At 37.4% G+C, this 14879-nt stretch overlaps 1 protein-coding gene across 1 annotated transcript in view; it reads right to left on the reverse strand.

Annotated features, from left to right (window-relative positions):
* LOC122814129 (polycystin-1-like) overlaps window positions 1-14879 on the reverse strand; it is a 1441736-nt gene that overhangs the window by 232129 nt on the left and 1194728 nt on the right. Inside the window, 1 exon segment of the mRNA XM_044086744.1 lies at window positions 2838-3009. Within this exon segment, the coding sequence (XP_043942679.1) occupies window positions 2838-3009 (172 nt within the window).

Genomic DNA, 14879 nt, shown 5'->3' on the forward strand with positions numbered 1-14879 from the left:
CCTTCCTCTCCACTAACCTTATTTTAGTTAAAAATATCACCTTTTTATACACAACTGAAAACTCTCTAGCCCTTTCATCCACCCACACCCTGCCCCCATTTTACTTACTTTTCTTCGTCCAGTTTTCATTCTTCACCAACCATTTTCCCTACTCACACTCATCCATCTCTTATTCCACTTAACTCATTACAGTAAAGTGTGCCTCAAGGCATTTCTGAAGTTAACTCCTACTGACACCTATAGGCATCAAATATTGCATGTTTATATTAGTATTAATAATTCCAAAACCATGCTACATACAAAGTATCAGAAAATGTAATCTTAAAGTATACATGATGGCAAGCACAATTTTATTGATATTTGACCTCTGTCTAATGCAGCTAAAGATATATTGAATATTACTTTTATACTATTTATTTGTATTGTAATCATTTTCACATGTCTCTAGATATCTCAACATTCAGGTAACACAGACAGAACTGGGTAGCCTCATATGAAAGCTCATAGCTATATGAAGAACATCCTGATGGCAGTGTGTGTCTTGCTTGAATAGTTACTGAGATATTGTGAGCTGTTTATACAACATTACAAAATGACTATGCACTGCCTTTATTTTGGCTTATAAAATCTAGTTTAAACATCAAACTGAATGAATGTCACTAATGTTAAGATTAATTTATCCTGTACAGTTTGCCATTTTCTGTTTTCTAGTAACACTTATGGTTTCAGAGATATAAATATTTGTTTGAAATGTAAGGTGATAACTTAATTTTGTAAAGGCTCAAGCCACACCCACTGGGAGCTAAAAGTGCACACTCAAAAGAGCTGTACTGGAGGGACTGAGTTAATGAAGAGAAATTCATTTCAGTTATGTCTATGATATTGTTCTAATTACTCTGTCACTCTCTAGTAATGTAAGTCATATCCTGGACCAACTTTTAATATCTTTACAAATAGATTAATTTTTCAAATATCCATCTCCAACTTCTATTATCCTCTGCTGGACTACAATTTGACATACTTAATTGTGGAGGTACCAATACCAAAACTAAAGCTACCTACACATGGATTGAAAATAGCAATGTTTACACTGTAAATATCTGTGAAGTTTGATTAATGTCAAATGCACAACTCCTGAACTTCCTCTTCCTTAATTCACACCCACTTGCAAAACATATGCCAACAAAGAACCTGGGGATGTCTCCTATTATTTAAACTCTTCATGAAATTGCAGGTAATAAAGTCATCCTATAACACAACTCAGTTTGCCACCCATGGGACTTTTACTGATACATGATCTACAAACAAATTCTGAATAACTTATATTCTATCCTCTGTCTCCTCATCATCTTGCTTTACTAATTTTTAAACTCAGTGACATCACAGTAATCACTCAGTTAACTTCCTTCTTCTAGGGTTTGTAAATATCAATTTTCCAGGCCCTGGTAGGCAAGATTTTTTTTGGAACCTTAAGTGACTGTCCTTAGTAAATGATCAATTATGACTCAGTCACTGTGTATTGAATGTTTTTATCATAAACAAACAATAAAAAAATAAACTCTAACTGAGCAATCACTAAATGTTCATGACCACTGCCATATATTGTTTTATGGTATAAAAAACAGCTAAGATTCTACTTCTTTTTTACTTGTTTGAAGCGAATCATCTGATCACAGTTTTTCTCTTTCAACCACACATTCACCTTTAGACCTGTTCTGACAAGAATAAAATGATATCTGCTTCTTCCTGTGTATTCTCCTGTACATACTACAAAATAAATGTTATTTTTCACTCAGTAAGTCAAATTCTGCTTCCTGAAGTCCAAGCAACATCATCCAGGTAATGAAAGATGATGATAAAGCGGAGTCCACCTGAAAAGAAGAAGTAACATTTTCTTCTAAATCCTTATATATTTATGTCAGAAATCAAAACAAAAATACAACTGGGGGGCAAAAATTCCAACTTTACAGTAAAAATAAGAGCATTTACTCACTAATTCAAACATTTCTGGACAGGAATAAAATTCTCAGCAGATTAAAAGTCCTTCCAGCTAATGTTGCCTGCTCTGCAGAAAACATGAAAACTGCATTGACCACTTCTGTACGTCTCTCCTCATATATCCACTCTAGTCTTCTCTTCATCTGAACCCCCCTCCCATTTCACCTCAGAGAAATCTTTTTAAAAGAAGTCACCAAACTTCTAATGATTCTTCAACAATCAAATCTTTGTCTCAGAATTTTTCTTTCTATGGTTTACTATACATTGCATGATTTTGTACTTCACAAACTTCTATTTTTTTTAACCTATTACAAAGGACAGATTCCTTACTCGTTGGTAAAATGTCATTGTGGTACCACAGCTAAAGACAAAGTCATCCAAATCAACATGAATTCAGACCCAGTTCTGTTCTCCATTTCCTCATACAGCTTCTTGAAAGAACAATCTGTAATTAAAACCCACATTACTTACTGAAATGAAATACCTTATCAAGAAACCAATGTGTTTTCACCTTAGGCAGATGTATTCTCATTTCATTCAACTGTTGTAGGCTTTATCCTCGCATTCATGGGCTCAATCACCTAACTGCTGTTTTTATATGTAGATTGCAATAAAACTTTTCATCTGGTTAGCCACAATTGATTATCTTCACTCTATCCCTTTCATTCTTTCTGTAGTGAGTTGGTTTAGTAGTTGTCTTTCAAACCAGTCATTGTGTTCTTATATTTTAATTAGGAAAAATGCAACTATAAACTTTTTTTGGAACAAGTCTTATACTGAGGTGCTTCCAAACAAGCCAGGCAATGTATTTAATAAAAATGCTTCCATTTTACACTTACCTTCCAAAGACATCTGGTGAGGAATTCTGGCTGTGACTGACATCCATGTCAAGTGCAAAATCATTGTTTTCTAAGTCTACTTCTTGGTCCTCAGAAACAAGATGTGTACAGGTATGGAAGCCCATAGAATAATTTTGATGGCCAAATTTCACTGCTAATGAAAAATCATGCCCTGGGAAATTTAAAGGAGAATGTTCTTAGAATACAATAATTATATATACCTTAAATTAACTGAAATAGTACCCATGCAATTTTCTAATTTCTAACTGGACATACTGTAACAATGATCTTGGATATAATTGCTTAATATTTTAAAATACAACTTTATAAAATATCCAGTTCATAATATACTCTGCCATTGACTCCTCATTCCTTGTAATATCAATTAACTCTTCCATCCCACTCTCAATGTTTTTTATAAATACTGTATAAAAGACACTACTGTCCTTTACCTTATGTAGGTTATAGTTCCAATGTAAAATACTTTACCTAGTACCATAGCTAGGATGGAGTGAGAGGGGCATTTGTGCAATGTTTTAGGGGGCACTTGATCAGTTGATCCTGATCACTTCTTAATGCATACGTTTTTAAAAGCTGGTGTCACATTTGCAGTCTAAACTGAGAGCAGTAGCACTTCATGTGTGGTCTAAACTCAGTGGCGGCTGGTGACTTCAAATTAAAGGGGGCTGTAGGAGACAGTTGAATGGGTGGGGCCAATGGGAAGGGGTGTGGTCAATTAGGAAGGGGTGGGGCTATGCTCAAAACCACAACTGGAACTTTAATTAAATATGCTGCCCTGGGTGTCAATCCGTCATTAAGAGAGTCCAATCAAGACAAAATGAAGTGTAGAAGAAAAAAATATTTCAATGCATTGGCTACATGACAGTTTACTTAATATCTAGATGGAAACAAAAAGGTTGTGAGGCATGAAAACATAAATTACATTTTAAATACATTACTAGAATGCCAGTCAAAATCAAGTATATATAAAAAACCAAGCAGCACTCAACTCAAACCATTTCTTGCACTGCAGTTCTAATTATAATTTATATTCAGCTTTATAAAAGTACCAAGTAACATGCTGAAAGTAGCTGATAGCCCCACTTGTAAAAATGTTTCTTATCCAAAAAAGACCTGCTGCCTGACAACAACTATCCACTTGTTTCATGGGGAAGACATGATCAAAGTAAAAAATGAACAGCAAACAAGAAACAAGCTCAAGATAAATTGATTAAAGGATTACTGCACAGGTTATGGACCACACATGATAGATTGGCATTCTGTTTAGTTTACGGGTAAAGCCTGCAAAGATGACTGGAAGTCTCCAATAAATGTATTGAGCTTTTGAAAATACTGTAATCATGTCCTTTATTACAAATACAGTCATATGAATTTTAATACCTAAGGCTTACATGTTATCTAGTTATGTAAATATTCTCTGCATGACAACAACAAAAAGGCTTTCAATGTTGGTAATTCTTTAACAGTATGCTTATTAAAGCTTACTTGCATCTTACAATCTCCAAGAAGCTTACCTGATGGTCATTAAAGTATTGCTACTTAAACTCAGAGCAATAGGGCACTGTGACAGCATGCATTTTCTGAATAATAAGAAGCATAAATCAAAAGTATAAAAATATGACAGAAAACCAGAACATTCTGCAAAATCAAGGACAGATGAAAAGCCACTGTCATACTTGTGTCTACCTTGGATGGGGGAATACTCTGCACACTTAAACTGCATAGCTTCTCCTTGCCTTGCTTGGACACATCCAGAGTCACTACATGGGGGAGTGGGGTTCAACAAGTATGTCACAATTTGATATGTCTCTTGCTGACGGTGATGGCTCTGACGCTCATACCTCTAAACCTCAGAGCAAGAAATCTGGACAAAGCCAGACATAGAAGTGGGACAAAGGCCCAAAAATTAGAACACTTTCTAAATATTGCTCTTATAAACTTAGAAAGATAATAGAATAGTACTAGGTCTTGCATTACTATGAATTTTTTGAAGGGTATGAAATCTGAAACTCAAATGTCTGCCATTATTTTCTAACTTCAGTCTTTAATGAATTGCCACTAATTTGCCAGAAAAAACACATTTTATGAAAAACAGACCAAAAATGTGATGCAAAAATATAAAATTGCCACACAATACAGCTGGGAACCTGTCAAAGAAGGGACACCTTTTTAATATTAGTACTGCTAACTTAAGCAGCTGACAAAATAAGCGAATCTACATGCATCTGAAACAAAAGTAACCTATAACTCTGATCATTACAGTTATTTATAATTGTAAACCCTTCACATTTTCTTCCAAAATTGCCATTTTGTGGAGGGATTGTTAGGGTGAGAGCAACATTTTGAGCCAAAACTGGGGATAGTTGAGAGGTTTGAATATTCCTAATTCTATAAAGCGATTTATTTGCATATACCTCTCAACCTCTTAATGCAGGAAATCTGGACAATGCCAAATATATTGAGGAACATACATCATCATCTTCTTTTGGGTGTTCCCATTAGGGATAGCCACAGCAGATCATCTGTTTCCATTTCTTCCTGTCCCCTGCATCTTGCTCTGTCACACCAACCACCTGCATGTGCTCTCTCACCACATCCATAAACCTTATTTTAGGCCTTCCTCTTTTCCTGTTACCTGGTAGATTCATCCTTAGCATCCTTTTCCCAATATACTCAGCATCCCTCCTCAGCACATGTCCAAACCAATGTAATTTTGCCTCTCTGGCTTTGTCTCAAAACCTTCCAAACTGGGCTGACCCTCTAATATACTTATTCCTAATCCTGTCCACCTTCGTCACACCCAGTGCAAATCTTAACATTTTTAACTCTGCCACATCCAGCTCTAACTCCTGCCTTTTTGTCAATGCCACTGTCTCCAACCCATATAACAAAGCTGGTCTCACTACCCTCTTGTAGACCTTCCCTTTCACTCTTACTGGTACTCGTCTGTCACAAATCACTCATGACACTCTTCTCCACCCACTCCATCCTGCCTGTACTCTCTTCTTCACCTCTCTTCCACATTCACCATTACTCTGAACTATTGATCCCAAGTATTTAAACTCATCCACCTTTGCCACCTCTACTCCTTGCATCCTCACTATTCCTCTATCCTTTCTCTCATTCACACACATATATTCTGTCTTAGTCCTGCTGACCTTCATTCCTCTTCTTTCTAGAGCATATCTCCATCTCTCCAGGGTCTCCTACACCTGTTCCCTACTCTCACTACAGATCACAATGTCATCTGCTAACATCATAGTCCACGGGGACTCCTGTCTGATCTCATCTGTCAACCTGACCATCACCACTGAAAATCTGCAAATAAGAAAGGGCTCAGAGCTGATCCTTGATGTAATCCCACCTCCACCTTAAACACATTTGTCATTCCCACCGCAGACCTTACTGCTGTCAGACTATCCTCGTACATATCCTGTACCACTCTTATATACTTCTCTGACACTCCCGACTTCCTCATACAATACCACAACTCCTTTCTAGGCACCCTGTCATATACTTTCTCTAAGTCTACAAAAACACAATGCAACTCCTTCTGACCTTGCTCTCGTATAAACTTAGTTGATAGAACAACATGTCTTGCTTTAGCATGCATTTTTCCGAAGAGTATGAAGTCTGAAACTCAATGTCTGTCATTATTTAGTGACTTCATTCCTAAATGATTTGCCAGAAAACCATACATTTTATGAGCAACAAACCAAAAATAAGAATCAAAAAGCTATTCAATCTGCAAAAATCTGGACAGTTGAGAGGTATAGTTCAGCCAGGGCTGTCTTTGAGTTTGCTGCTCTTCCCCCCTCACAAAATTATGGTCAAATGGAGCCTCCCCCCTGCAGCCATTCCAATGTCCCATTCCTTGGCTATTTCACCCAATTTACCATAAACACTGTAATGTGCATACTGCTTTACTTTTGTGATGATTTGGATTTCATTTGAAAGTTTTATTTTGCATTTTATAGCACAAACACTAATAGATATCTGCTAAACAAAGCAATGCAGTCTCACAATGAAAATAGACTTAGCATTAAAACCTCTCTGGCCTTGAAACTCACATTCATTGAAACAGCATTGAAACCCACATTCAAAGAAAATACATTTTGCCAGTGGCAGATAAGGATTAACTTTGGGCTGTTTTCAAATCACAGGCCCCTTGCACATGAAATATACACATGCTCTGTGATACACCTTCCTGACTGCATTAAATTATACTCCTTGTACAATAAAGTACAGTTTTAGAGGGCGTTTTAAATTTATTGTTTTGAAATTTTTTCCAGTAAACAATGAAACAAAATGCATGCACCAATAATGACAAAACTGCCCAATTCAGAACATTTCCATCATAAAAGTCTACTAAAACTTCTACAGTCCACTAGTATCAGTAAATATACACAATCTCTGAAGAAGTAAAAGTCATCTAAATAGTTCTACATTAAAGAGATCTGTATCTAATGAAGAGGTTGCTGCTAACAAACAACTTTGTATTTCATTGTTTCACATATAAAAAACAAGCACAGATTTAAGTCAGCAGTCCATCAACAGGCACTGGCACAAATGAGTGTTTACATTGAGAAGAAATTAGGAATAGTTGCCATACAATATTAGTATATTACATCAATGTGATGGTAGGCCAGGGTGACACACACATCGTAATAATAATTCCTTAGGTAATTTGGAAAATATGTTTACATTGGTTAGGAAACAACAGATAAAATGTGATTTAGAAAACTGCCACTTAAACTGGTTAAACAAAACTGATAGAATACAACAATACAGCAAGAAATTCAGATGACCATACTCTCATAGCAGCAACTACGTTCTGTATGCATCTGCCTAGTGCCTACCTCAGTTAGTTTAATTTGGTCTCCTTCATGAAGAAAGTTAAGTCTCTCTCTCTCTCTCTCTGTCACTCGGTGACTGCTACTAACTTGCTAAGCAAACCACCAGCAAGGCAAGGCAACACCAACACTGCAGGCAAGCTGAAAAAAGCAAAGTTGTTTGTTTTTTTTTTTAATTAGTTTTACTAACCGCGCAAGTGGTCCAAGCTCTGTAACACAGTTAATCAAAATACTGTACTGTGCTACAGCCTACAGGCTATTAATACTAATCTGATTGCTTCTCTTTTTTGAGAAGAGAGCAAGAACCAATCAGTAGCCATCAAGCCGTCCACGTCACGTATGTGACTGCGGACGTGGCAGTCCGACCTCTCCCTTCTAATTTTTTGTGTGGTTAAACCAGCTAGACTTCTGGGCATCAAACTGATGCCTTCTTGTTAATCTAGACTACTTTGCCCACAGTCTGGCACATTTAAATAAAAAAGTAAACACTAAATTAAAAAAAAATGGAACTTGACGAGCATGCGCAGTTCGAGTTCTGGGACTTTGCGAGTGGGTCGGACTCTACAGTCGCTAGAGCTGTGGAGCACAAATATAAATAAAATATTTAAACTCACTGTTTTAGTGAATATACTCTGCGGTGGTGGTGCTGTGGTAGCATTGTTGCCTCATATCAAGACGTTGTCCTGTTCGATTCTCAGCTAGAACGTCTTCTGTGTGGAGGCATACGTGAATGAAGCGTGCCTTCGTTGAAGGTTGTGCATCAGGGCTGGTAACCCGGTATGTAAAAATCCACTACCAATCATTAGCGGACCAGAGTTCCGCTGTGGCAACCCCTAGCTGGGAAAAACTGAAAGACACAAACAAACTGTTTTAGTGAATATAAAATAACTCAAACTTTTTTGCTGGGAGGGCTGCAGTCCTGCAGTTTGATGGCATGAGCCGTCACTGTCTAAACTGTAGCAAACTGTTTGCTATAGTTTGATACAGTTTGAAGTGTTTCTTTTGTTTCATTTTTTTATTAAAACCTGAGCAGTAGTACTCTGTGCAGAGTATAAACTGTAGCAACTGTTTGCTACAAATGAAATGTAAACAAATATTTTTAAAGCACTCCACATGTGGTTGATATGAAGGAAGGTCAGGACCAGGGAGTAGAGAGGGGACCTTACTGGCTCTTATCCAGGTTTCTGGTTCCTGATCATGGACCTTTTTTTTTAACTCTTCACTTGAATGCTGGGGTGGGGGTATTGGGTACTAACTGCTGGAAGCTGCTGTTCTCTGATTCAGGTGCATAGGTGGCAGTTAAGCACTTTGTTTTGTTAACTAAATAGAAGCACCTGTTATCAGACTAAATATATTTAGCCCTCCCTGGCAGCAAGCGTTTATAATGCCTGTTGGTAATAGGTGTTATACTTAGGTGTCAGGTGTATGCTAAATCATTTCTATCACTACACCTCCACTTGGAATTTACTAATACGGTGTACAGGGACAGATATATACTATGTCTCCAAACAATATTTACTAGTGACGGGTGGCAGGTGTGAGCCATACCAGTATTAACACCTTTCTTCAGTTTTACAGGTTACTAATACAGTGCCTAGGTTGCATCTGTGCAGTCTGCCCTCAAGGTCATGGGTACTGCATGTAGGTGGCAGTGATGTACTGTACAATTACTGCCATCATTCTTTACCTATGCAGGTTACTAGTACAGCACATAGGTGGAAGCTGTGTGTTGTGTCGGCACACAATAAGCACAGCCCATAGTTGGCAGCTGCATGCAGTATCATTACTATCACCTTTTTCCTGCTTTACAAGTTATTAATACAGTGCCTAGGTGGCATTTGTACACTCTGCCTTCAAAGTCACGGGAACTGCATATAGGTAGCAGATGTGTGCTGTGCTTGTAATATGATCATTAGAAAACTACTAGGACAGTGCATATGTATTCACTGTCTGCTACCTTCACATAATATGTACTGCACCATATCACTATTATCACCTTTCTCCAACATTACAGGTTACTAATATCCCCCTCCATAAATTTGTTCCATTTTACCCAACTTATCTCTACCCCTACCAGATATAATAACAAAACCAGTGAAGACAAAATCTTAGACTGGATTCTTGTCACTTGTTTGTGTCTTTCGGCTTTTCCCGGTTAGGGGTCGTCACCGCGGAACTCCGGTCCGCTAATGATTGGCAGTAGATTTTTACACACTGGCTTGCCGGGCCTAACACAGAACCTTCAATGAAGGAACACCCATTCACGCATGTCACTACACAGAAGACGCTCTATCTGAGAATCAAACGGGCAACGTCTAACTGTGAGGCGACAACGCTACCGCAGCACCACCACCGCAGTGTTTCTTGTCACTAACCCCTCCAAATACATAACTTCTGGCACCATGTCCAATTCCATTAGTGACCATCTCCCTGCCTTTACTGTCCCTGCCTACTCCTCCACTACCAAAGTCCATAATACCAAAATTGTACAAAATATTTCATAATTTAACCCCCTCTCTTTCAACAACATCCTGAAAAGCATTAACTGGAATAGTCTTAAAACTCTCCCTTTAGATGATGCCCTTCTTCACTTCAAAAATACCTTTCTAAATATCTTAGAGGGTCTAACTCCCTCCAGAACCAAACATATCAAAAGTAATTATGTCCCTTGGTTGACAAGACCTACCAAAGAGATCATGTCTCACAGAGAGGGCACACCATAAATTAATGAAAAACTATTATTTTTATGTTATTATCAAAATAAAGGCAGTGACATCCAATGCTTGCTGTTTATAGAATGTTAGGTGATATTAGGATGATTTAAATGTGGTATCTAATTTTTATCTGATATTTAGAGAGAATTGAGAAAATATATGTTCTTGTAAAATATTTCAACATTTGTTATTCTACATGCTACCACCCCACAGGACAGAAGTGCCTAAATCAGGACTACCCAGAAAAAAAATAGAGAGGAGGTAACCCTATTAACTATGTGATTTGGTACTGTTTCTCTTTCTGTCTGTAATAAATGCAGTGGAAAACAGTTTAACAATGCATTTTTGGAGGGGGGCGGGGCACTGGCATCAGCAATACCAATTTGCTATGTAAGATTGTGAGCAGTACCTGACGGAAAAACTACAACATTTTCAGTATCTATTACAGTATACGTTATGCAGGTGAATATGTCTTTCTGTGCCAGAGCATGTGAAAAGTCAAGCTTAAAAAGTGGTTGGGATTTCCTTCCTTTAATTCCAAGTCCCGGAAATGAAAATTTTATAAAGGTCAGGTAGGAGTCTAGTAATTAACCATACTGGAATCATTCTTGGAAGAAAAGAAACCTAAGGGCTGAGTTAAACTCTAAAAGAGGGTGGTCTTTTCCTTTAAAATGTTCACTTAAAAATAAACTATAGGCTTTATCCAGTCGTTTCTCGTTTAAGAAACTGACTTTTCTTGAAAGACATGAAGCAACTCCCACTGCTGAAGCAGGGAAAGGGAAATGTAAATATGTAGAAGGAAACCAGCTGCAGAGTAAAGCATATAAACAATAACTTAGTGACAAAGGTGAGAGGTTAATGAAGAAAGGCAGCTGAGGCTAACAGATGTAAACAGGACTAGACAACTTTTTTGCTTTCTATTTGGTTAACAGATTATATTAATAAATTAGTAGAAAGAATAAAAAAGCAGTAAAAAAAATCTCTTGGTATATCAGTATACAAATATAAAATGTACTAGCAAATGATGAAGCTATGAACTGGTCAAATTAACCAGTAGTTGACACAGGTCTGTAATGAGATAATTTAGGAATGTAACCCTATATCTTCTTCTTCTTTTGGCTTTTCCTGGTTAGGGGTTGCCACAGTGGATCACCTGTCTGCTCATGATTGGCAGTGGAGTTTTACAGTGTCGAGTTGCCAGCCTGGCACCCAACCTTCCACAGAAGGTACACACATGCACGCACTCACACATAGGGCCAATTTAGAGTGTCCAAGCCACCTACAGCATGTCTTTGGGATGTGGGAGGAAACCGATTACCCGGAGGAAACCCACGTGACCACAGGGAGGACATGCAGACTCCACACAGAAGGCACCACAGCCGAGAATCGAACCTGAGAACCTCTTGCTGTGAGGTGGCAACGCTAACCGCTGCACCACCTCGGCTGCCCAGGAATGTAACCATATATAAGTAAGAAAAATGCCTTCCTATTGAAATGCCAGCACTTCCAATATCAAGAAACATTAAAAAAAAATGAAAATTCAGGAAAAGAATGAATATTGAATACCGCTCTTCTCCTTTAAACTTCTTTTGTGCAGGGTGCAAGCTGCTCTGCACCCTACAATGTTGGGGCGAGTCCCCCCTCCCCCATACTTATATGTACTAACTCTGAGATCAGAATGCCGCACAGAAAAGTGAATATTTTGAGAAAAGGCCATCTCAGACTTAATATATGTAATTACATTTTTATCAGCCATTCACTCTCAGCATGACTTGCTAAAAGTGGTCTCAACCTTTCAAATGGTTATCAAAAATAGGTGATATATAAACACATTTTACACCATTTCTATGGGTAGGTTTGTGGACAAAGGAAAGCATGTACATGTCCTACACATTTTCTTAATGGTGCTGCGTAAAGTATACACCATGATACTGATAAAGCATTAATGCAGTGAATAAAGGCTTGTTTTTTCTAAATTGTGACAAAATATTTGTTCAAAAATCTGATTGGAGTTACTAAATCCCTTTGTGCCAAATACATGAGAATAGGGTAGTCAGAGATACTGATATTTTGTCTTTTTTCATTCTAATTAAAGGTGGTATAGCCAAGGTGTACCCATATACCACTTTACTTTGACATGTTAATTAAAATAATGATGTACATCGGGATTCAAAACAGCTGTGGCTTGTACTATTCATACTAATGTTTGCTGTTCTCATCCTTGGCATAGTCACAGTAATGTTTATTTTTTCCTTACACGGGACTTAGCCCAATGGGTCCCTTATCTGCACATTTGGTTCCTTTGTTCCTTCAGGGCAACAGACAGGCATCCCCTAACTGGGCAAGGTCCCATTTGCTGATATTTTGGTGGAGGAGTTCCTGACCAGCCAAATAATTCCCTGGGAGCAAGAACTGAGTATTAGGGTGCAGACCAGTAATCCAGTCACATGACTGTCTCCACTCCCATCCTTACTTTTACCCACAGGTACCTAGATTGCAGTCTCTGCCAGTGAAGGGCTAGGTATGCATAATTCAGTTTACATCATCTCCAAGAGCTCGAGCGTACTTATTCTTTTCCATACGTAGTCACCTACTCACAAGAATGTGGGGCTAGTGTTGTGAGACAACCCACTTCCTTCCATTCAGGATTGGTGAACTGGTATTGGCTACTCAAATAAATTATTTCTTGCTCAGGTATAAAGGATTTTTCATAGTGCAAGGCAAAAACCTGCATATTTAAGCATTCACATTAATAGAAAGGCTTATAAAAGATCGATCCTCTAATGATATATAATAATTTTTAATGAAAATAGTTTATAGTATTATTGCATGTTACCGTATTTATTTATAATTTATGGTTTATTGACCTTGAGTAATAGCCAAATTCATTCAAATATACTTGCCCTTTAATCATTTAATACCTAAACAAATCTCTGGGACATGATGTGAAACAAATACATGACAAAAAAAAAAAAATAAATAACTGGTGTTTAAAAACAAGGCAAACTAGGGTAGGCACAAGTTGTTTCATTACCAGTGAAAGTTCAAGTGCACCTTTTTTTTAAATACAAGATTTCCTTTACTTAGAGAATATTTTCCTCCCTAGTGAATGATCCTCATATATTTAAAAATGCACGACTTAGCAGTTTCTTTCTCTTTGCAACATTTCTTTCCTAGTCAGTTTCCACAGGGCACACAGTGGTGGGGCTGAATGAAATCTCATGATACTTGCTTACATTGCTCTTCCATCATTTTGCTTTCACATTTCAAAGCTTCTTGGCAAGGAAAATGCACTTAGAAAGGTAATTGAAACTTTTATTTTATTATTATTTTGTTATTTCACACTCACTAGGGCTATAAAGTTGTGAATGATTAGCAACTTTTTTTACCATGTGCTGTCATTTACACCTGCAGCCTTTGTTTCCTTTTAGGTCACAGTCTTATTGAGTCTTTGGGAATTCACAACTAAGTCTTCAGATTTTGTAGCCAGAAGATGAAGAAACCTCATAAGCACTGCATACCTGGGAAAGGACCTGAAACTCACAAAATCCCGCTTTAACATTGGTTATGTTGTATCATCTATTTCTTTTTTCTTCAGCAATCGCTTTTTACAGTTTGCATAACACATACATGGGAAATAAATCCACAAGCCACTGTAAGCTAGCCATTGACATTTTCATTAAAGATTTTCAGACTTCTGGTGAAATGTTATCCTTGAGTACAACTAACTTCGATTGCTATCTGTAGTTCTGTTAAAAAACAGAAGTCCAAGTCATAGATTAAGAAGTGATGCGATAGAATAAACATAATTGCTAATGCAGTGCTAACAAAAGGCAAACATCTCTTTTAAATGGTGGTATAAACGATAGTATTCTTAGAACAGGCCTGAAAGTTACTGAAAATATCTCTTTTTCAATGATAATACTAAAAGCTTTACAAAAAACCTGAAGAACACTAAGACACAATATCCTACATTGCTTTGAACTTATTCATAATAATGCATCCTATTCTGTCCCAGTAGTCATTGCCAATATCCTTGTCAACAAATTTAGTACCAGCTTCCCCCATGAGACCTCTCTCTAAAGCCTAGTAATATCTGAATACCTTATTCCAAATGACCTCTAAAGATCATTATCTGAAAATGCTAAGCAAGATGAAAAATACTTCCTCCATGGGACCTGATAATATACCTGGTTTCTTAATAATGCTAAACATATCTTTGTCAACACACTCCTTAAGCTGTTTCACCTAAGTTTAGCTACTGAGTTTTTTCCCTGATGAATGGCACACTGCAGTGGTGATGCCTCTCCATAGGGTTAGCGTTACATCCAAACCAGGTAATATCAGCCTTACAAGCCTCATCTGCAAAGACATGGAATATAACTGACTTCATAAAATGGGATTCCAAGAGTCTTATTAGAATTGACCCCCAATAGTTTGGGTAAATAATAAAC

Source organism: Protopterus annectens, chromosome 10.part0 (assembly GCF_019279795.1).
Source record: "Protopterus annectens isolate FY-2018-M chromosome 10.part0, PAN1.0, whole genome shotgun sequence".
Classification (NCBI taxonomy): Eukaryota; Metazoa; Chordata; order Ceratodontiformes; family Protopteridae; genus Protopterus; species Protopterus annectens.